Source organism: Salvelinus alpinus, chromosome 27, assembly GCF_045679555.1.
Source record: "Salvelinus alpinus chromosome 27, SLU_Salpinus.1, whole genome shotgun sequence".
Classification (NCBI taxonomy): Eukaryota; Metazoa; Chordata; class Actinopteri; order Salmoniformes; family Salmonidae; genus Salvelinus; species Salvelinus alpinus.
In genome coordinates this window covers 12,397,680-12,418,623 of record NC_092112.1, presented here as the reverse complement: position 1 = coordinate 12,418,623, position 20,944 = coordinate 12,397,680, and the positions used below count along the sequence as shown (strand labels likewise).

Genomic DNA, 20,944 nt, shown 5'->3' with positions numbered 1-20,944 from the left:
GGCTGTTATAGAATGTTGTAGAGTCATGTTAATGGGGTTCTAACATGGCTGTTATAGAATGTTGTAGTGTCATGTTAATGGGGTTCTAACATGGCTGTTATAGAATGTTGTAGTGTCATGTTAATGGGGTTCTGACATGGCTGCTATAGAATGTTGTAGGGTCATGTTAATGGGGTTCTAACATGGCTGTTATATAATGTTGTAGAGTCATGTTAATGGGGTTCTAACATGGCTGTTATAGAATGTTGTAGTGTCATGTTAATGGGGTTCTAACATGGCTGTTGTAGAATGTTGTAGTGTCATGTTAATGGGGTTCTAACATGGCTGTTGTAGAATGTTGTAGTGTCATGTTAATGGGGTTCTAACATGGCTGTTATAGAATGTTGTAGTGTCATGTTAATGGGGTTCTAACATGGCTGCTATAGAATGTTGTAGTGTCATGTTAATGGGGTTCTAACATGGCTGTTATAGAATGTTGTAGTGTCATGTTAATGGGGTTCTAACATGGCTGTTGTAGAATGTTGTAGTGTCATGTTAATGGGGTTCTAACATGGCTGTTGTAGAATGTTGTAGTGTCATGTTAATGGGGTTCTAACATGGCTGCTGTAGAATGTTGTAGTGTCATGTTAATGGAGTTCTAACATGGCTGTTGTAGAATGTTGTAGTGTCATGTTAATGGGGTTCTAACATGGCTGCTATAGAATGTTGTAGTGTCATGTTAATGGGGTTCTAACATGGCTGCTGTAAAATGTTGTAGTGTCATGTTAATGGGGTTCTAACATGGCTGTTATAGAATGTTGTAGTGTCATGTTAATGGGGTTCTAACATGGCTGCTATAGAATGTTGTAGTGTCATGTTAATGGGGTTCTAACATGGCTGCTATAGAATGTTGTAGTGTCATGTTAATGGGGTTCTAACATGACTGTTATAGAATGTTGTAGTGTCATGTTAATGGGGTTCTAACATGGCTGTTATAGAATGTTGTAGTGTCATGTTAATGGGGTTCTAACATGGCTGCTGTAGAATGTTGTAGTGTCATGTTAATGGAGTTCTAACATGGCTGTTGTAGAATGTTGTAGTGTCATGTTAATGGGGTTCTAACATGGCTGCTATAGAATGTTGTAGTGTCATGTTAATGGGGTTCTAACATGGCTGCTGTAGAATGTTGTAGTGTCATGTTAATGGAGTTCTAACATGGCTGTTGTAGAATGTTGTAGTGTCATGTTAATGGGGTTCTAACATGGCTGTTGTTGTAGTGTCATGTTAATGGGGTTCTAACATGGCTGTTATAGAATGTTGTAGTGTCATGTTAATGAGGCTCTAACATGGCTGTTATAGAATGTTGTAGTGTCATGTTAATGGGGTTCTAACATGGCTGCTATAGAATGTTGTAGTGTCATGTTAATGGGGTTCTAACATGGCTGTTGTAGAATGTTGTAGTGTCATGTTAATGGGGTTCTAACATGGCTGCTATAGAATGTTGTAGTGTCATGTTAATGAGGCTCTAACATGGCTGCTATAGAATGTTGTAGTGTCATGTTAATGGGGTTCTAACATGGCTGCTATAGAATGTTGTAGTGTCATGTTAATGGGGTTCTAACATGGCTGCTATAGAATGTTGTAGTGTCATGTTAATGGGGTTCTAACATGGCTGCTATAGAATGTTGTAGTGTCATGTTAATGGGGTTCTAACATGGCTGCTATAGAATGTTGTAGTGTCATGTTAATGGGGTTCTAACATGGCTGCTATAGAATGTTGTAGTGTCATGTTAATGGGGTTCTAACATGGCTGTTATAGAATGTTGTAGTGTCATGTTAATGGAGAACTCTCAATGTCCCAACTCTTTGTATATATGGCTCTGACTGAAGCTAGTAACTATTGAAGATATTGACTTGGCTTAAACCGCTTTACACAGAGGAGCTTAGGTCAGTCATCCACAAACGTTCTGCACTGGTGGTATGAACATTTATTTGGTTAATTCACCTTGGTCAGACGACCACAACAGTCACAGTATATATTCATTTCTGTATAAAGTAAATAACTCACAACCATCCAAGATTCAACAATTTATACTCAGGCCTTTATTTGGACAGCCCTAATTTTCTCCTCTTCTCCCAATCCCTTCTTTGTCAGTTGCGGACCAGCAATCAACCAGTTTGCTGGATGGATACTTGTAGTCCACTTCTCAGCCAGCACACTGCTCCACATATACAGTCCCTTCAGAACGTTCACACCCCTTTAAACTTTTCCACATTTTGTGTTACAGACAGAATTTAAAATGAATTATATTTAGATTGTGTCATTGATATCCATAATGTCACAGTGGAATTTTGTTTGCAGAACATTTAAAAAAATGCTGAAATGTCTTGAGTCAATAACTATTCACCCCCTTTGTTATGGCTAACTTAAGTTCAAGAGTAAAAGTGCTTAAGTCACATGGACTCACTGTGTTCAATAATAGTGGTTAACATGATTTTTGAATGACTACCCCATCTCTGTACCACACACATACATGTAAGGCCCCTCAATCGAGTAGTGAATTTGAAGCACAGATTCAACCACAAAGACCAGGGAGGTTTTTCAATGCCTTGCAAAGAAAAGCCCCTATTGGTAGATGGCTAAAAATAAAAAGCTAAATATCCCTTGAAGCATGGTGAAGTTATGTATTACACTTTAGATGGTGTATCAATACACCCAGTCTCTACAAAGATACAGGCGTCCTTCCTAACTCAGTTGCCGGAAAGGAAGGAAACTGCTCTGGTATTTCACCATGAGGCCAATGGTGAGGATGGCTCAACATTGTACTTACTTCACAATACTAACCTAATTGAAAAGAAGGAAGCCTCCATGCATCCTGTTTGCAACAAGGTACTAAAGTAATACTGCAAAAAAATTGGCTAATAAATTAATGTTTTGTCCTGAATACAAAGCGTTATGTTTGGGGCAAATCCAATACCACGTTCCATATTTTCAAGAATAGTAGTGGCTGCATCATGTTATGGGTATTTGTTAAGGACTGGGGAGTTTTTCAGGATACAAAAATAAACAGAATGGAGCTAAGCACAGGCAAAATCCTAGAGGAAAACCTGGTTCATTCTGGTTTCCAACAAACACTGGGAGATTAATTCCCCTTTCAGTAGAACAATAACCTAAAACACAAGGCCAAATCTACACTAGATTTGCTTAACCAAGACGACATTGAATATTTGAGTGGTCTAGTTACAGTTTTTAACATATCTACTTGAAATTCTATGACAAGACTTGAAAATGGCTTTCTAGCAATGATTAACAACCATTACTTTTTTTAAGAATAATGTGTGAGGGGGATATTTATATATATATATTTTTTTAAAGGTAGAATTCTGTGTAGATCGTTCCAAAAATTTGGAAAAAGTCAAGTGGTGTGAATACATTCTGAAGGCACTATAAGTTACTCCTAACCACAGATCTAGGAACAGATTTACCCTGAATCATAAGGGGGATGACAAAAATATCTGATCCTGTATCAGGAGTTATGTGCCACTACTACCTTATCCCAGAGTTAATCATTGCAGTCGTACTGCACAAGAATCACCGATATAGACAAACCTTGCATCCCAAATAACTATTCATGTGATCAAGATAAGCGATTCTGAGTCACGCCTTCATGCTCAAATTGACCCCCTCAAATACGCTCATAGGCATGCCTACACTGTGAGCACTAGGAGTGGTCAGCGGTAGTGTTGCAGGCCGAGGACCCCTCTTTCTGTGCAGGCACGGGGACAGGCAACTGGTGGAAGTGTTGGATGGCCTGGGATACCTTCTCTGGACAGATGTTGTAGACGGGGTGGCTGGGGGCCTGGAGAGAAGAAAACACTTATTTTTAAAGTCTGTAAGATGTGAATTCCATCAAAGAGTGGGTCACCAGCTAACATGTAAACAATGGAGCTTTCACATGATAGGGCTCCTAAGGACGTCTATGGGAACAGGAAACGGTCCACTTCTGGGTTATACTGTATGATGTTCATGCTAATTTAACAAGAAAGTGTCTCCAATCAGAAAGGGGAGCATGATACTTAAAAAAAAAAGAAGCTGTTTTAAACATTCTGGAAAAACTCCTAGAGGCTCACCAGTCTGTTCTCCTCCCGGCCGACGATCATCTCGTGGTGCAGATCCATGTTGCCAAAGTGCTGCGCTACGGACAGACCACTCAGACAGTAACAGGTGTGGTAGAAGTCTCTGGATCTTGAGGAGGAAAGGAAGAGGAATGTGTGAAAGGAGGTTTTCACAGGTTTTGTTTCTGCAATCAATTGGTGTCAAAAAAAAAGGTGTCTCTCTCTGTATGTAATACATACAGGTAACTGCCAAAATAAAGGAAACACCAACATCAAGAGTCAGGACACCACGAGCCTCCAGAACAGCTTCAATGCACCGTGCCACAGATTCTACCCCCTATGCTTCTTTGAGATCTCTTTCAGAGTAACAGATTTCTTCTAGCCATGGTAGGGATGTGCACGGTTATTTGAATATCTGAACAGGCATACATTTTTATTTTATTTATTTTTAGTGGTTTTTAACACTGAAAAAGCCTTTTTCAAAATAAAATTAAAATAGCCATGCAACATTACATAAAAAAGATATACAATGACATTTAAAATACTACATTTAATAAAACAAACTTTTCAATGTAGTTATGACGTGCACGGTTCGTCCCATAAAAACACAGGTAGCCTTCACGTGTGTAGCTTGTTGTTTATCTCGGCCAATCAAAGCGGCAAAGAAGCTCAATATGTAGCAAGTGGAGTGAGAGTTCACTAATGCAACAAGGAGCAATCAACAGGTGGGCTGTTTTATCTGAATGGGGTTGGGGAGAAACCGCAGCATGGGGCCTCAATTAGCCTAGCTAGTTGGCTAGCTCTAAATGAACCTAGCTAGTTAGCTAGCTCTGAATTAACCTAGCTAGTTAGCTCTGAATTAACCTAGCTAGTTAGCTAGCTCTGAATTAACCTAGCTCTGAATTAACCTAGCTGGTTAGCTTAGCTAGCTCTGAATTAACCTAGCTAGTTAGAACTGTTTAGCTTAGCTAGCTAGCTTCTCTAGGCTACTCCAGTCAAGACAGGCACTGTTATATGGGATGATAAATAACATTCAGATTCTGAAGACTTTAATTTCCTGAGAGAGGCAATTCTTCTTGCAGCAGTCATAAAACATATCACATCTAAAAAATAAATAGCAAAGGATATTTACAAGCAAATAGGCAGGGTAAGTGCAGTAGCTATGTGCAATTAGTCAACATATTGTTAAGTTGCAGAATTGCATTCGGAATAAAAGGAGTACTTGGTCCTATTTTTTTTTTTTGCCTTAGGGAGTCTGTACCTGCGGCCAGAGGGAAGGAGCTGGAATTCAGGGTGGAGGGAATGGGAAGAGTCACCCGCTATTGTATTCACCTTATGGAGGGCTCTGCCCAGGTAGAGAGAGATGGAGGGCTCTGCCCAGGTAGAGAGAGATGGAGGGCTCTGCCCAGGTAGAGAGAGATGGAGGGCTCTGCCCAGGTAGAGAGAGATGGAGGGCTCTGCCCAGGTAGAGAGAGATGGAGGGCTCTGCCCAGGTAGAGAGAGATGGAGGGCTCTGCCCAGGTAGAGAGATGGAGGGCTCTGCCCAGGTAGAGAGATGGAGGGCTCTGCCCTGGTAGAGAGAGATGGAGGGCTCTGCCCAGGTAGAGAGAGATGGAGGGCTCTGCCCAGGTAGAGAGAGATGGAGGGCTCTGCCCAGGTAGAGAGAGATGGAGGGCTCTGCCCAGGTAGAGAGAGATGGAGGGCTCTGCCCAGGTAGAGAGAGATGGAGGGCTCTGCCCAGGTAGAGAGAGATGGAGGGCTCTGCCCAGGTAGAGAGAGATGGAGGGCTCTGCCCAGGTAGAGAGAGATGGAGGGCTCTGCCCAGGTAGAGAGAGATGGAGGGCTCTGCCCAGGTAGAGAGATGGAGGGCTCTGCCCAGGTAGAGAGATGGAGGGCTCTGCCCAGGTAGAGAGAGATGGAGGGCTCTGCCCAGGTAGAGAGATGGAGGGCTCTGCCCAGGTAGAGAGATGACAGTTCTTGCCACATTATTTTTCTACAAGTCCTGACTATCTTGTTTAACCTTATTTTCAGTGCAACCTTAAAATTCCCAAAGCAGCAGGTCCAAGCAGTAGGACAGAATGATCTCAATAAATAACTTATAAAAAGACAACCATGATGGTTAGATCAAATTTTTTTTTTAAGTGCAGTTTCCTTAGGAAATACAGTCTGTTGGCCTTTCTTAAAAATAGCGTCAGTACACTGATCCCAGGACAGCTTGTTGTCAATGACTAGCCCAAGGTGTTTGTACTCCTCCACTATTTCAATGGGCTCATCTTTTACCAGTGGTGGCGTGTGCATGGTAGTGTTCCTTCCAAAGTCAAATCACCGTGTCCTTTGTTTTCGAAGCATTTAAATGTAGATGGGAATGACAGTCAAATCATTCCGAGCTGGGCCACGCTCTGTCTCATCCCCTTCGAGAAGACCAACCAAAGCAGTATATTTGATCAGGTGTCGCCCTGGGAACCGTCTCCGACAGCTGTCTGTATACAGTATGTATAGTACTGGTGAAACACTGCCCTGTGGGGTTCCAACTGAAGAAGTGCCCACCTCAGAGTCTGTGTTGCCAACTCGTACCTGCTGGGACCTATCAGCTAGGAAGTTGGTGATCCGTGTGATAAGCATAGCATCAAGTCCCAAATCTCCTCTCGGTCTATCCGCGAGGACCAACGGATTGATTGTGTTAAATGCCGAGGAGAAATCTGTGAATATGATTCGCACATGGGTTTTAATGGCCTCCAAATACATGTACACCAGATGTAAGAGCGAGAGGATGGCATCATCTGTCCCTCTCTCTGACCAGTATGCAAAATGGAGGGGGTCGAGAAGGTGTCTGGAGGTGTTGCTGATCTTTTCAAGAGATTTAAGAGAGACGGGTCTGTAATCATTTGATGCAGATGGATGAGAGGTTTTTGGGACAGATACAACAATAGATTGGAAATTCCATCTCTATGGAAACAATGTATCCAGGGGCCAATGGAAGCAAGAGAAGACACCGCTCAGCTGAGAGGAACAGTGTATCCAGGGGCCAATGGAAGCGAGAGAAGACACCGCTCAGCTGAGAGGAACAGTGTATCCAGGGGCCAATGGAAGCGAGAGAAGACACCGCTCAGCTGAGAGGAACAATGTATCCAGGGGCCAATGGAAGCGAGAGAAGACACCGCTCAGCTGAGAGGAACAATGTATCCAGGGGCCAATGGAAGCGAGAGAAGACACCGCTCAGCTGAGAGGAACAATGTATCCAGGGGCCAATGGAAGCGAGAGAAGACACCGCTCAGCTGAGAGGAACAGTGTTTCAAGACAGGACCACTTATGTTAATCAGGCCACGGACTCTTTCGTGCACCAAAAACACTCGTACGACTACCTCATTGATGACAAGCGCGTTCTCGGTTGCCATGACATCCTCCTCCAGACAGGCCGGGGGAGCGGGGTGAAGAACTCATTTGGCTGTAGAGAGGCACACCCTCTTGTTGTCCAGGCAGGGATCGATACGTTGCCTCGCTTTGAAGGGGGCCATATTTGCCATATTCTTAATGCCCATCCAAGGCAGACCGAAAGTGTCTCCCTGTGACATCATCTGTTAGCAACTTATCCTTTTTCCGGAATCGTACCTTTTTTCCCCCCATCGCTCTCTGTAGCTCTTTTCTTTAGAGTGGATTATCAGAGGCAAACACTTGTTTCTTCATGTTAAGCACCACTTTCAATTCTTTGGTCACCCATGGTTTGTTGTTAGGAAATATCTTACCATGGGTGACTGCTACAAGCGAACGTTAGCTAGTCTTGGCTGTGGTAGGTGTTGCCTTGGCGTCTCTCCCAATGTCAGCTCGTTACACACACCGCCCCATATAACCTCTGCAGCTGCAGCAACAGATTAATAGAGGATCAGCTTCTATAACTCGCGCAGCAGTGTTCAGGTTAAAAACACACAGGAAAAATAAATCAATAACAAATACATATATTTCCACTATACGGATATCTGACAAAAATGTATGATACTATTTGATTAGTGAAATTATTATTTCAAACCCCCATCTCTAAGTCATGGTAGCTAAAACAATGGGAACGGGGAATTTCTATACATGACGGGACATTGATTTCTTAATTAACAGACCTGTGTATATTGAAAGCAGGTGCCTCCACAGAGTATACAAAACATTAAGAACACCTGCTCTTTCCGTGACAGACTGACCAGGTGAATCCAGGTGAAAGCTATGATACCTTATTGATGTTACTTGTTAAATCCACTTCAATCAGTGTAGATGAAGGGGAGGAGACAATTGAAGCCTTGAGACAATTGAGACATGGATTGTGTGTGCGCGCCCTTCAGAGGGTGAATTGGCAAGACAAAAGATTTAAGTGCCTTTGAACGGGGTATGGTAGTAGGTGTGTATGAAAAATGGTCTACCACCCAAAGGACATCCAGTCAACTTGACAACTGTGGGAAGCATTGGAGTCAACATGGCCTCCCTGTGGAACGCTTTCGACACCTCCAACATATTGAGGCGGTTCTTAGACAAAATGGGGGGGGGGGGGGATAACTAAATTTCAGGAAGGTGTTCACTCAGTGTACTTTGTATTACTTATTCACTCAAGTGTTTCCTTTATTTTGGCAGGTACTTGTATGTATGAAGTGTGTGTGTATACAGTGTATTCACCCCACTTGGCATTTGACCTATTTTGTTGCCTTACAACTTGGAATTAACATGGATTTTTGGGGGGTTTGTATTAGAGGTCGGCCGATTTCAAGTTTTCATAACAATCGGTAATCGGCATTTTTGGACAACAATTATGGCCGATTACATTGCACTCCACGAGGAGACTGCGTGGCAGGCTGACCACCTGTTACGCAAGTGCAGCAAGGAACCAAGGTAAGTTGCTAGCTAGCATGAAACTTATCTTATAAAAAAACATCAATCTTAACATAATCACTAGTTAACTACACATGGTTGATGATATTACTAGGTTAACTAGCGTGTCCTGCGTTGCATATAATCAATGCGGTGCCTGTTAATTTATCATCGAATCACAGCCTACTTCGCCAAACGGGTGATGATTTAACAAGCGCATTTGCAAAAAAAGCATTGTCGTTGCACAAATGTACCTAACCATAAACATCAATGCCTTTCTTAAAATCAATACACAAGTATATATTTTTTAAACCTGCATATTTAGGTAATATCGCCTGATAACATGAATTTATTTTAACTAGGGAAAGTGTCATTTTCTCTTGCGTTCTGTGCAAGCAGAGTCAGGGTATATGCAGCAGTTTGGGTCGCCTAGCTTGTTGGGAACTGTGTGAAGACCATTTCTTACTAACAAAGACCGTAATTAATTTGCAAGAATTGTACATAATTATGACATAACATTGACGGTTGAACAATGTAACAGCGATATTTAGCCTTATGGATGCCACCCGTTCGATAAAATACGCAACGGTTCCATATTTCACTGAAAGAATAAACGTTTTGTTTTCTAAATGATAGTTTCCGGATTTGACCATATTAATGACCTAAGGCTCGTATTTCTGTGTGTTTATTATATTATAATTAAGTCTATGATTTGATAGAGCAGTCTGACTGAGCAGTGGTAGGCAGCAACAGGTTCGTAAGCATTCAATCAAACAGCACTTTCCTGCGTTTGCCAGCAGCTCTTCACAATGCTTGAAGCACAGCACTGTTTATGACTTCAAGCCTATCAACTCCCGAGATTAGACTGGCAATACTATAGTGCCTATAAGAACATCCAATAGTCAAAGGTATATGAAATACAAATGGTAGAGAGAAATAGTCAACGCATCATAATTCCTATAATAACTACAACCAAAAACGTCTTAACTGGGAATATTGAAGACTGATGTTAAAAGGAACCACCAGCTTCCAAACATTCTCATGTTCTGAGCAAGGAACTTAAACGTTAGCTTTTTTAAATGTCACATAATACACTTTTACTTTCTTCTCCAACACTTTGTTTTTGCATTATTTAAACCAAATTGAACGTGTCACTATTTATTTGAGACTAAATAATATTCTACATTAATAAAATCTAAGTTAAAATAAGTGTTCAGTATTGTTGTAATATATATATATATATATATAAAAACTACAATATATATTTTTTAAATTAAAAAGAAATTTAAAAAAAATAGTCCGATTAATCTGTATTGACTTTTTTTGGTCCTCCAATAAATCGGTATTGGCGTTGAAAAATAAAAATAAAATATATTTTTATTTTTTTATATATATATTTTTAAATCGGTCGACCTCTAGTTTGTATCATTTGATTTACACAACATGCCTACCACTTTGAAGATGCAAAATACAAAAAAACTCATCTTGAGCGTGCATAACTATTCACCCCCCCAAAGTCAATACTTTGTAGAGCCACCTTTTGCAGCAATTACAGCTGCAAGTATCTTGGGGTATGTCTCTATAAGCTTGGCACATCTAGCCACTGGGATTGTTGCCCATTCTTCAAGGCAAAGCTGCCCCAGCTCCTTCAAGTTGGATGGGTTCCGCTGGTGTACAGCAATCTTTAAGTCATACCACAGATTCTCAATTGGATTGAGGTCTGGGCTTTGACTAGGCCATTCCAAGACATTTAAATGTTTCCCCTTAAACCACTCGAGTGCTGCTTTAGCAGTATGCTTAGGGTCATTGTCCTGCTGGAAGGTGAACCTCCGTCCCAGTCTCAAATCTCTGGAAGACAAACAGGTTTCCCTCAAGAATTTTCCTGTATTTAGCGCAATCCAGCATTCCCTCAATTCTGACCAGTTTCCCAGCCCCTGCTGATGAAAAACATCCAACAGCATGATGCTGCCACCACCATGCGTCACTGTGGGGATGGGGTTCTCGGGGTGATGAGAGGTGTTGGGTTTGAGCCAAACATAGCGCTTTCCTTGATGGCCAAAAAGCTCAATTTCAGTCTCATCTGACCAGAGTACCTTCTTCCATATGTTTGTGGAGTCTCCCACATGCCTTTTGGCAAACACCAAACGCGTTTGCTTATTTGTTTCTTTAATCAATGGCTTTTTTCCTGACAACTCTTCCGTAAAGCCCAGCTTTGTGGAGTGTACGGCTTAAAGTGATCCTATGGACAGATACTCCAATCTCCGCTGTGGAGCTTTGCAGCTCCTTCAGCGTTATCTTTGGTCTCTTTGTTGCCTCTCTGATTAATGCCCTCCCCGCCTGGTCTGTGAGTTTTGGTGGGCGGCCCTCTCTTGGCAGGTTTGTTGTGGTGCCTTATTCTTCCCATTTGTTTAATAATGGATTTAAAATGGTGCTCCGTGGGATGTTCAAAGTTCCTGATATTTCTTTTTATAACCAATCCCTGATCTGTATGGAGAGCTCCTTGGTCTTCATGGTGCTGCTTGCTTGGTGGTGCCCCTTGCCTTTTGGTGTTGCAGACTCTGGGGCCTTTCAGAAAAGGTGTATATATACACTGAGATTATGTGACAGATCATGTGACACTTAGTTAAATAAAGTCCACCTGTGTGCAATCTAACTATGTGACTTCTGAAGGTAATTGGATGCACCAGATATTATTTAGGGGCTTCATAGCAAAGGGGGTGAATACATATGCACGCACCACTTTTCCGTTTTATTTTATTTTGAAACAAGTTATTTTTTCCACTTCACCAATTTGGACTATTTTATGTACGTCCATTACATGAAATTCAAATAAAAATCAATTTAAATAACAGGTTGTAATGCAACAAAATAGGAAAAACACCAAGGGGGATAAATATCTTTGCAAGGCACTGTATGTATATGTAGTGTGTATGTAGTGTATATGTAGTGTGTGTAGTGTGTGTGTAGGGTACATACTTGCCAGGCTTGTCCAGCAGCCCGCCAGCAGGGTTCTGACAGCAGAGGAGGATGTACTCCTGCAACGCCTGCTGCTCAAACATCCACTTCTGCAGGCTCAATGTAGAGTCCCCTGTTGGTCAACCAGAAATGAACAAAAACTCCAAAACCAATTCTATTAATTATATGAGATGAAGGTAGCCAGAGGCTAGTACTTTTCAGACCGGGGTAGTAGAAAATGTGCCAAATTAGGCCAGTCAGTCGGTCCGCCTGCCTGCCTCTCTGTCCGCCTGCCTCTCTGTCTGTCCGCCTGCCTCTCTGTCTGTCCGCCTGCCTCTCTGTCTGTCCGCCTGCCTCTCTGTCTGTCCGCAGGCCTCTCTGTCTGTCCGCAGGCCTCTCTGTCTGTCCGCAGGCCTCTCTGTCTGTCCGCCTGCCTCTCTGTCTGTCCGCCTGCCTCTCTGTCTGTGGCTCCGCCTGCCTGCCTGCCTCTCTGTCTGTCCGCCTGCCTCTCTGTCTGTGGCTCCGCCTGCCTGCCTGCCTCTCTGTCTGTCCGCCTGCCTCTCTGTCTGTGGGTCCGCCTGCCTGCCTGCCTCTCTCTCTCTCTCTGTCCGCCTGCCTCTGTCTGTCAGTTGGTCCGCCCGCCTGCCTGTCTGTCGGTCGGTCCGCCGGTCTACCTGCCTCTCTGTCTGTCTGTCGGTTGGTCCGCCGGTCTACCTGCCTCTCTGAACTTATTTAAGCCTGCCATAACAAAAAGGGGTAGGATACTAATTAATACTAATTTCTAATTAAACTGGTAAACATTAAAAATGATGATGTTGCTGTTATGTGTATCTTACTGTGATACTATATGGTACTAGTGAGCCAAGTTAGGCATTACTATGCACTGAATGGAGATGTACATATGCTACACTGATAGTGAAGACCTTCTAAATCAACATGACCTTGGTCTTGTACTGAATAATCAGCATACAAAACATGGCAGAAGTCTAAACCCCCAAAAAATGATCCTTGACGAATCAAAAACGACACACGGAGAAATGAACAGGAGGAAGGGAAGTGCCAACTAGCTACCCAGCTACAAAAAAATAATACAAAATAAATAACAACCGACAACAATGGCTTACCTGGTAATTCCCATACCAGAGCCTGTGGTCATAAAGGGCGATACATACAACTTGGACGTCGTTTCCCCATTGTGCTCTAAACAACGAGAATGCTACAGGTCTGGACGAAAAGGAAGCAAAAGTCCGTATAATAACTCTGCTAACCGTGATGGGGAAGGAATGTCATATCTTACAGCGGAAGCAGAGAGAACTGACCTGGTAAACATTACAGAGGCGCCACAGAAACACTCAGCCGTCCAAATATGTGCTCTACGAAAAGGTACACGTTTAACGCTCGTCAACAAAGTCTATGTGAAACAGCCGAGCAAGCTAGCAGACACGTGAACTACGAGAGGGACTAGTCCGTGACAGGCACTAAAAGACAAAGCTGCGTGAACTCGCTCAGAGAACCTGAACAAAGCAATAGACGTGTGTCGTTCAAGTGAACCAGCACAAATGCAAAAAAAAAATATATATAAAATAAAAAATAAAATAAAAATCAGGAAACATTGGTTGAGGTGAACCAGAGACATTATACCTACTGTAAGACACAGTCACAATAAAAAGGCCAAACCTATGGTCGTAAACACACAGAGTTGACAGGGGACACTAACAAAAATAGACTGACAAACAACTTACCATGTCATTACTGTGGTTCAGTACATGCCAAAGCCAAATGCCCAGCATACTGTGTCACCTGTGAAGCATGTGACAAACCAAACCACTTCGCCAGAGTTTGTAAACAAACACATACCTCAACACAATGAGTCAGATGACCAAACAGATGTGGGTCATCTCACAGGTTAACTCTGTGGAAGAAAAGGCAAACAAAATGGTTCATTAACCTTAAACTAGCTCCACTCAGCGATGACCCATTGACATACGACCCCAGTCATACAATTAAACGTCCACAAGGACACAGGATCAACAGTCAATGTCAAACTATGGGGAACTACAGCGAGTCACGGAGGACGGCATTACTGTTCTGCTACCCAGCAAAGCTACAGTAAAGCTTTATGACGGCACACTGATGCAATCTCAAAGCAGATCATGGTGGACAAATGTTTCATATCAAATTTCAGGTCATGGGCACCATCCCAGCTTCCTCTGCTGTCAGCTGACACGTGTGAAAGACTCAGCCTACTACATGGGCACCATGCCAGCGTCCTCTCCTGTCAGCCGACACGTGTGAAAGACTCAGCCTACTACATGGGCACCATGCCAGCGTCCTCTCCTGTCAGCCGACACGTGTGAAAGACTCAGCCTACTACATGGGCACCATCCCAGCTTCCTCTCCTGTCAGCTGACACATGTGAAAGACTCAGCCTACTACATGGGAACCATGCCAGCGTCCTCTCCTGTCAGCTGACACGTGTGAAAGACTCAGCCTACTACATGGGCACCATGCCAGCTTCCTCTCCTGTCAGCTGACACGTGTGAAAGACTCAGCCTACTACAGGGGAACCATGCCAGCTTCCTCTCCTGTCAGCTGACACGTGTGAAAGACTCAGCCTACTACAGGGGAACCATGCCAGCTTCCTCTCCTGTCAGCTGACACGTGTGAAAGACTCAGCCTACTACATGGGCACCATGCCAGCTTCCTCTCCTGTCAGCTGACACGTGTGAAAGACTCAGCCTACTACATGGGAACCATGTCAGCTTCCTCTCCTGTCAGCCGACACGTGTGAAAGACTCAGCCTACTACATGGGAACCATGCCAGCTTCCTCTCCTGTCAGCTGACACGTGTGAAAGACTCAGCCTACTACATGGGAACCATGCCAGCTTCCTCTCCTGTCAGCTGACACGTGTGAAAGACTCAGCCTACTACATGGGAACCATGCCAGCGTCCTCTCCTGTCAGCTGACACGTGTGAAAGACTCAGCCTACTACATGGGAACCATGCCAGCTTCCTCTCCTGTCAGCTGACACGTGTGAAAGACTCAGCCTACTACATGGGAACCATGCCAGCTTCCTCTCCTGTCAGCTGACACGTGTGAAAGACTCAGCCTACTACATGGGAACCACAGCCAAGTGTTACATCACATCAACACCCCAAGCAACACATCCACTGAGGAGATAATGTCCAAGTACAAGGACGTGTTGGATGGTCTTGCCTGCCTTCCTGGAGAGCTACACCTAGCAGCAGACAATGCAGCCGGACCTGTGCAGCAGCTACCAAGACGGACACCTATTCCACCGAAAGGAAAAAAGGACCACAAAGGCCATACATTCAAAGGACAACGCAGACATCATGAAAGTTAACAGAGCCAACACTGTGGATTAACAACATGGTTGTCATTGACAAACCCCAAATATGCACGGACCCTAGCGCACTCAACAAAACCTTAACTGAGATCACACTTCCAGATGCCGAACATTAGAAGAGATTCTACCAGAGATATCCAACACAAAGGGTATTCTCAGTACTCAATGACAAAGATGGATATTGGCAAGCCAAACTTGATGAAGTGAGCAGCTCTCTAACTACTTCCTGGACACCTGTAGGCAGGTATAGATGTCTGAGAATGCCATTTGGAATCAAGCCAGCAGCTGACGATTACCAGCGCAGACAGTGGGGAAGCACTACAGGGACTAAAAGAAGTGAATGTGATCGCGGATGACATTCTATCCTATGGATGTGGTGAGACACACACACACACACACACACACAAACAAACAAACACGAAGAGGTTGATGGCAGATCATGACTGAAACCTCACAGCTCTCCTGCAGAGAGCAAGAGATGTCAACCTGAAGCTGAATAAAATGTTTTTAAAAACTCTGGTTAAAGCTACCTAGTGTGACATTACACGGGTCACCTTCTCACCTGACCCAGAGAAAATAACAGCCGTTTGGTACACCACTCGACGTCAAGTCACTACAGGGTTTGTGAACTATCGTTCGGTACACCACTCTACGTCAAATCACTACAGGGTTTGTGAACTATCGTTCGGTACACCACTCGACGTCAAGTCACTACAGGGTTTGTGAACTATCGTTCGGTACACCACTCGACGTCAAGTCACTACAGGGTTTGTGAACTATCGTTCGGTACACCACTCGACGTCAAGTCACTACAGGGTTTGTGAACTATCGTTCGGTACACCACTCGACGTCAAGTCACTACAGGGTTTGTGAACTATCTTCCAAAATGAATTCCCCGTCCATCTGATGTGTGTGAGCCGCTCAGAAGACCGATTGACAAGGACATCGAACGGACATGGCTACCACAGTCTCAGCTGCTGCGTCGTGCTATCAAACAGTCACAAACACCCAGTGCTCAAATACTACAACCTGAATGAGGAAGTCACAGCGCAGTGTGATGCCAGTGAGACAGGTTTGGGTGCAGCCCCTCCACAGACAGGACAACCTGTTGCACTTACCTCCAGAACATTTGACTCAGAACAAAGATATGCACAGATTGAGAAAGAACGTCTCGCCATTATTTTTGAATGTGACAAGTTTGACCAGTATCTGCACGGCAGAGCGTTCATCACAATACACAGCGACCACAAACCGCTTTGAGCCCATCTTCAAACAAAATCCCCACTCACAACACCCAAGCGACTACAGAGAACGTTGCTAAGATACCCACGTGCAATACAACAATGGCAAAGAATTACATGTAGCTGTCTTCCTGTCCAGAACAGCTCGAACCCTAGGGGGAACAGACAAAATGCAAACACCAGCCACGGTCTACGCTGTGGGCCTGGCCACAACTGACCAGGAACAGGATGGATCACACCAGTGATGTCAACATTCTCCACTAAAAACAATAGAGTCAAAGTACACTGTTCCCAGGACCCATTGTTTCAGGCTCTGCACGCAAAATCAACAAAATGGCTGGCCTGGAACCAAACAGGTTGTGAGTAACACTGAAAGAACTCTGGACGTACAAAGAGGATCTCAACACAGAAGATGGACTGATATTCAAAAGGAAACAAGGTCTTCATCCCTGACATGTTAACCACTGACTTTCTACTCAAAATCCACTCTGGCCACTCAGTCATAGAGGCCCGAGGATGACTGGGGACCATTGGAACGAACCCGGGACCCCAGCGGGTGGTGAACAACAGGCTGCTGTTATGGAAGCAGCCTCACTTCCTGAAGATCTAGCTCTGAGAAACCAGAACCAGAGAAAATATCCGGCTGCCTGTGAGAAACTCCAGAAACTGTTGTATAATCAAAAAAAAAAAATAATCATCTTATATATATTTTTTTGGGTAAAAAAATAAATACAAAATATGAAAAACAAAATGAAGAAGACGGAAGCAGACTAGAGTAGTTTCCTTATGGACTTTAACGTTGATTCCTATTGAAGGTGCTGGGATAACAACACAGTTATAGTTTTTTATTACCATTGTAATGTGTTTACCGGTTTAATCCCAGTTCTCCTGTTTATGAGTCGAGGAGGAGTTCTCTTCATTTGTTGTTGATGCTACGAGATGTCGTCAAGACAATAGATGGTGTTGCTGTTATGTGTATCTTACTGTGATACTATATAGTACTAGTGAGCCAAGTTAGGCATTACTATGCACTGAATGGAGCTGTATGCAAAAATCTAATCGGATTTGTCACATGCGCCGAATACAACAGGTGTAGGTAGACCTTACCGTGAAATGCTGAATACAACAGGTGTAGGTAGACCTTAACGTGAAATGCTTACTGACAAGCCCTTAACCAACAATGCAGTGCAAGAGTTAAGAAAATATTTACTAAATTAGGTTTAAAAAAATTATAATTAAAGAGCAACAATAAAATAACAATAACGAGGCTGTTGGAGGACTGGTGTAGTTGTTGAGCGGCTTCTCTGCAAGTATATTGTACGTTTCAGATATTCAATAAAAAAAATACAATAACGAGGCCATGTACAGGGGGTACCCATGCTACCCAATGAAGACCTTATCAACATTACCTTGCTCTCGTACTGAATAAACTGCCTACAAAACAAACATTATGGGTATTGTGCGTAGGCCAGTGACAAAAAAAAAAAATCACAATTTAATCCATTTTAAATTCAGGCTGTAACAAATCAAAATGTTATTTTTTTTTAAAGAGTCTAGGGGTTTGAATTCTTTCTGAAGTTACTGTACCCGGTCTTTGTGACAATACATTTTGGGGCTGGGCGATGTATCAAATTCATTCAATGAATTAAAATGTACGTTTTTGCATGATATTCCAAATGCCTGTATAGCAAGGATCGAGGTATTGTTATTTTTTAGTTTTTATGAGTGTTTACGTCCGCTTGTTCTCTGGTTGTATTTTTGGTCTCGTCTCTTTCGCTCCTCTGTGCACCTTCCCATTCACACCAGAGATCTGTATCCAGTATAATGACCAGATGCACGTGTCCGCCCTGACAATGGGAGTCGTTGTCCTAAAGGCGGGAAGACGGGCGACAAGCTCAGGTCCATAATAAAGCCATGGGCCTTATTTTAGCGAGTGTGAAACTTCTCATTTTGCCTATTCCTCTTTGGTTTACACACAGCAAGCCCCCCCCGCCAAGCCCCCCGCCTCTCATGCCAAGCCCCCTGCCTCTCACGCCAAGCCCCTCTCCCCCCGCCTCTCACGCCAAGCCCCTCTCCCCCCGCCAAGCCCCTCTCCCCCCGCCTCTCACAGCAAGCCCCCCCCCCCGCCAAGCCCCCCGCCTCTCATGCCAAGCCCCCTCCCCCCGCCAAGCCCCCTGCCTCTCACGCCAAGCCCCTCTCCCCCCGCCTCTCACGCCAAGCCCCTCTCCCCCCGCCAAGCCCCTCTCCCCCCGCCAAGCCCCTCTCCCCCCGCCTCTCACGCCAAGCCCCTCCCCCCGCCTCTCACGCCAAGCCCCTCTCCCCCCGCCAAGCCCCTCTCCCCCCGCCTCTCACGCCAAGCCCCTCTCCCCCCGCCTCTCACAGCAAGCCCCCCCCCGCCAAGCCCCCCGCCTCTCATGCCAAGCCCCCTCCCCCCGCCAAGCCCCCTGCCTCTCACGCCAAGCCCCTCTCCCCCCGCCTCTCACGCCAAGCCCCTCTCCCCCCGCCTCTCACGCCAAGCCCCTCTCCCCCCGCCTCTCACGCCAAGCCCCCCTCCCTCTGCTTCTCACGCCAAGCCCCCCTCCCTCTGCTTCTCACGCCAACAAAGTTGAGAGATCACATCCTCCTCTCTAACAAGCGGTTTCAACTCCTTATTTGGATTTGAGGTTTGGTCCGACAGAATCTGGACACCAAAACACACTGAGACATTATTTTACTGTAATGGGGGAGAAGTCACCTTTTCTACTGATACCCTTTATGTCTCAACTCCTCAAGTTGCGTACAGAACAGACACTACTAAAACCAGAATATCAATGAACATTGATTGTGGAAAATGAATGCTCAGTGTGACGCGGGCGGCTTTGGGGTGTCACGTACCGCTAGCATCATTTTAGCCAAAGACTGTTATACCAGCTGTCTAGTCTGTTTTATATATGTGCAATAAGAATAAAAACACACATAAGGAATTGGCAAATGGTTCTCATTCTGAGACATTAGGCCAACATCTCAAAGTGGACAGGTTAACATGTTGTTCAACACAGTTGGAGACGGACAGCACGGTGTGTTCATAATTCAACCTTGTTGTTAGCAAATAGAGTCCAGTTGAAATATAAAAGATGAGCCGGCTATTCACTAGCATGTGGGCTTGAGAGATTGTTGATGAGACCGGGGGTTCATTTTCTACAGCCTAATGCCTACTAGAAGAAGGTAGTTATTATTAGTCAACGTGCATTACACGCGTGGTTCTAGTTACATTTGTAACAAAAAAAGTGCACTTTCATAGACAGACTTGAAATCCAGATCAGTGGTTATTGCAAAAAAATAAAAATAAAAGCAGGTTAAAACAATTTTGATAAAATCATTTAATTATTAGTGGGTCTTTATGGTTGTGGAAGATGTCACAAGTCCTGGATTCATTCCATTATTGCTTACTGTTTAAAATGCAGTGTATTTTACCTTTAAATTGTACAACAAAGCTTATTTAGAAAAAATAAATAAATCTAGATATACATTGGGAATCGCCTATAAGTTAGAAAAACATTTAGATATGATTTGAAGGTCATATCACCCAGGCTTAACTACATCTACGTTTTAGTCATTTAGCCAGAGCGACTTATTAGTATAAGTGGGTTCATACTGTCGCTAGCTAAACTCTAAAATGTGGTTACTATACCTTCTTTGAAGAGGGCTCTGTGTAGCAGCGGCAGCAGCCCAGCCTGCCAGAAGGAGTAACAGCCGTCCACCAGTTTGTTACAGCGACCCTGGAACCCTCCCTCGAACCTCATCTGTCTGCTGGCCACCCACCGCTAGGGGAGAGAGGAGAGAGAAGGAGAAGAGGAGAAGGAGAGAGAGAGAGGAGAGAGGAGAAGGAGAAAGAGAGAGGAGGAGAGGAGAAGGAGAGAGAAGAGAGAAGGAGAAGAGGAGAAGGAGAGAGAGGAGAGAGAGAGAAGGAGAGAGAGAGGAGAAGGAGAGAGAGAGGAGAAGGAGAGAGAGAGGAGAAGGAGAGAGGAGAAGGAGAGTGTACAGCAGGAGAGAGAGAGGCAGTAAGAGTTAGGAGAGAGAGTAAGGGCGGCATTATTATCATCACTAAAGAGCCTTATCACAATGAGAGAAACTGACGCCATTTTACCTACAGTCCAGCAAGGCAGCCATTTTCTATCCAGCCAGCCATAGTGTAAATGCCGTGCGGCGTACACAGTGAGAGCGGTTGGAGTTCATCCAGCCTTTCTGCTCTTTGAAACTAGCCAGATGATGAAATCCCACGAGGTTCCTATCAGAGAGGGTCTAACATGAATTGATATTTGCAAAACTGAGAAAATGTGGACGCGGTTGCTATAGCAACGGCTAATTGGGAATCTTTCCAAAGCACGAGGACTGATTGGTTTAAGTACCAGCTGGAGTCCTCAGTCGTGTCTCTGTTTCTGAAGCTGGGGAAGAAAGCT

General features: G+C 44.2%; 1 protein-coding gene across 2 annotated transcripts in view; it reads right to left on the bottom strand.

Annotated features, from left to right (window-relative positions):
• Positions 1-2,059: 2,059 nt before the first annotated feature.
• Positions 2,060-20,944, bottom strand: part of LOC139555971 (protein farnesyltransferase subunit beta-like) — a 42,778-nt gene continuing 23,893 nt past the window's right edge. For both annotated transcript variants that reach the window (XM_071369393.1, XM_071369395.1), the window contains 4 exons: positions 20,176-20,308; positions 11,917-12,028; positions 4,111-4,225; positions 2,060-3,839 (listed from right to left, as the gene is read on the bottom strand). In XM_071369393.1, coding sequence (XP_071225494.1) covers positions 3,702-3,839; positions 4,111-4,225; positions 11,917-12,028; positions 20,176-20,308 — 498 coding nt within the window. In that variant the 3' untranslated portion in view covers positions 2,060-3,701. The remainder of the gene's footprint in view (positions 3,840-4,110; positions 4,226-11,916; positions 12,029-20,175; positions 20,309-20,944) is intronic.